The sequence below is a fragment of the Penaeus monodon genome, chromosome 34, assembly GCF_015228065.2.
Source record: "Penaeus monodon isolate SGIC_2016 chromosome 34, NSTDA_Pmon_1, whole genome shotgun sequence".
Lineage (NCBI taxonomy): Eukaryota > Metazoa > Arthropoda > Malacostraca > Decapoda > Penaeidae > Penaeus > Penaeus monodon.
The window spans coordinates 8,968,695-8,969,063 of NC_051419.1; the positions used below are offsets into that span (position 1 = coordinate 8,968,695).

The 369-nt window shown below is 59.3% G+C and overlaps 1 protein-coding gene across 1 annotated transcript in view; it reads left to right on the forward strand.

Annotated features, from left to right (window-relative positions):
* Nucleotides 1–131: 131 nt before the first annotated feature.
* LOC119594807 (basement membrane-specific heparan sulfate proteoglycan core protein-like) overlaps nucleotides 132–369 on the forward strand; it is a gene marked incomplete at its 5' end in the record, with an annotated part of 219,836 nt that continues 219,598 nt past the window's right edge. The window contains 1 exon segment of the mRNA XM_037943897.1: nucleotides 132–342. Within this exon segment, the coding sequence (XP_037799825.1) occupies nucleotides 132–342 (211 nt within the window).

Genomic DNA, 369 nt, shown 5'->3' on the forward strand with positions numbered 1-369 from the left:
CTTTTTATCAACAGCATTATTTCCGCGATTGTTAGAGATGTTATTTATCGAATTTCTTGTTACTGTCCTTGTTACTTCATTTGTTATTGCTGTTCCCTTCTGACGCCGCCCTCCCCCCTTCCCTCCTGCAGTTGGACGAGGACTTGACCTTCGATGAGGAGGCAGTGGGCGTGGCCAGAATCCGCCGCGAGGCCGAGGTGGCGCCCGTGGCTCCGCCCTATCAGGAGGTCCCCAGCGCGAAGGCGGCGCTGACGAAGAGGCAGAGCGGATGGGGCTTCTGGGGCAGCAGCTCTGACGACGAGGATGACGTCGGTTCGGCCATCGAGGGGTCCGGCCTCGAGAGTGAGTGCCAGGGCGGTGGATGCCGTC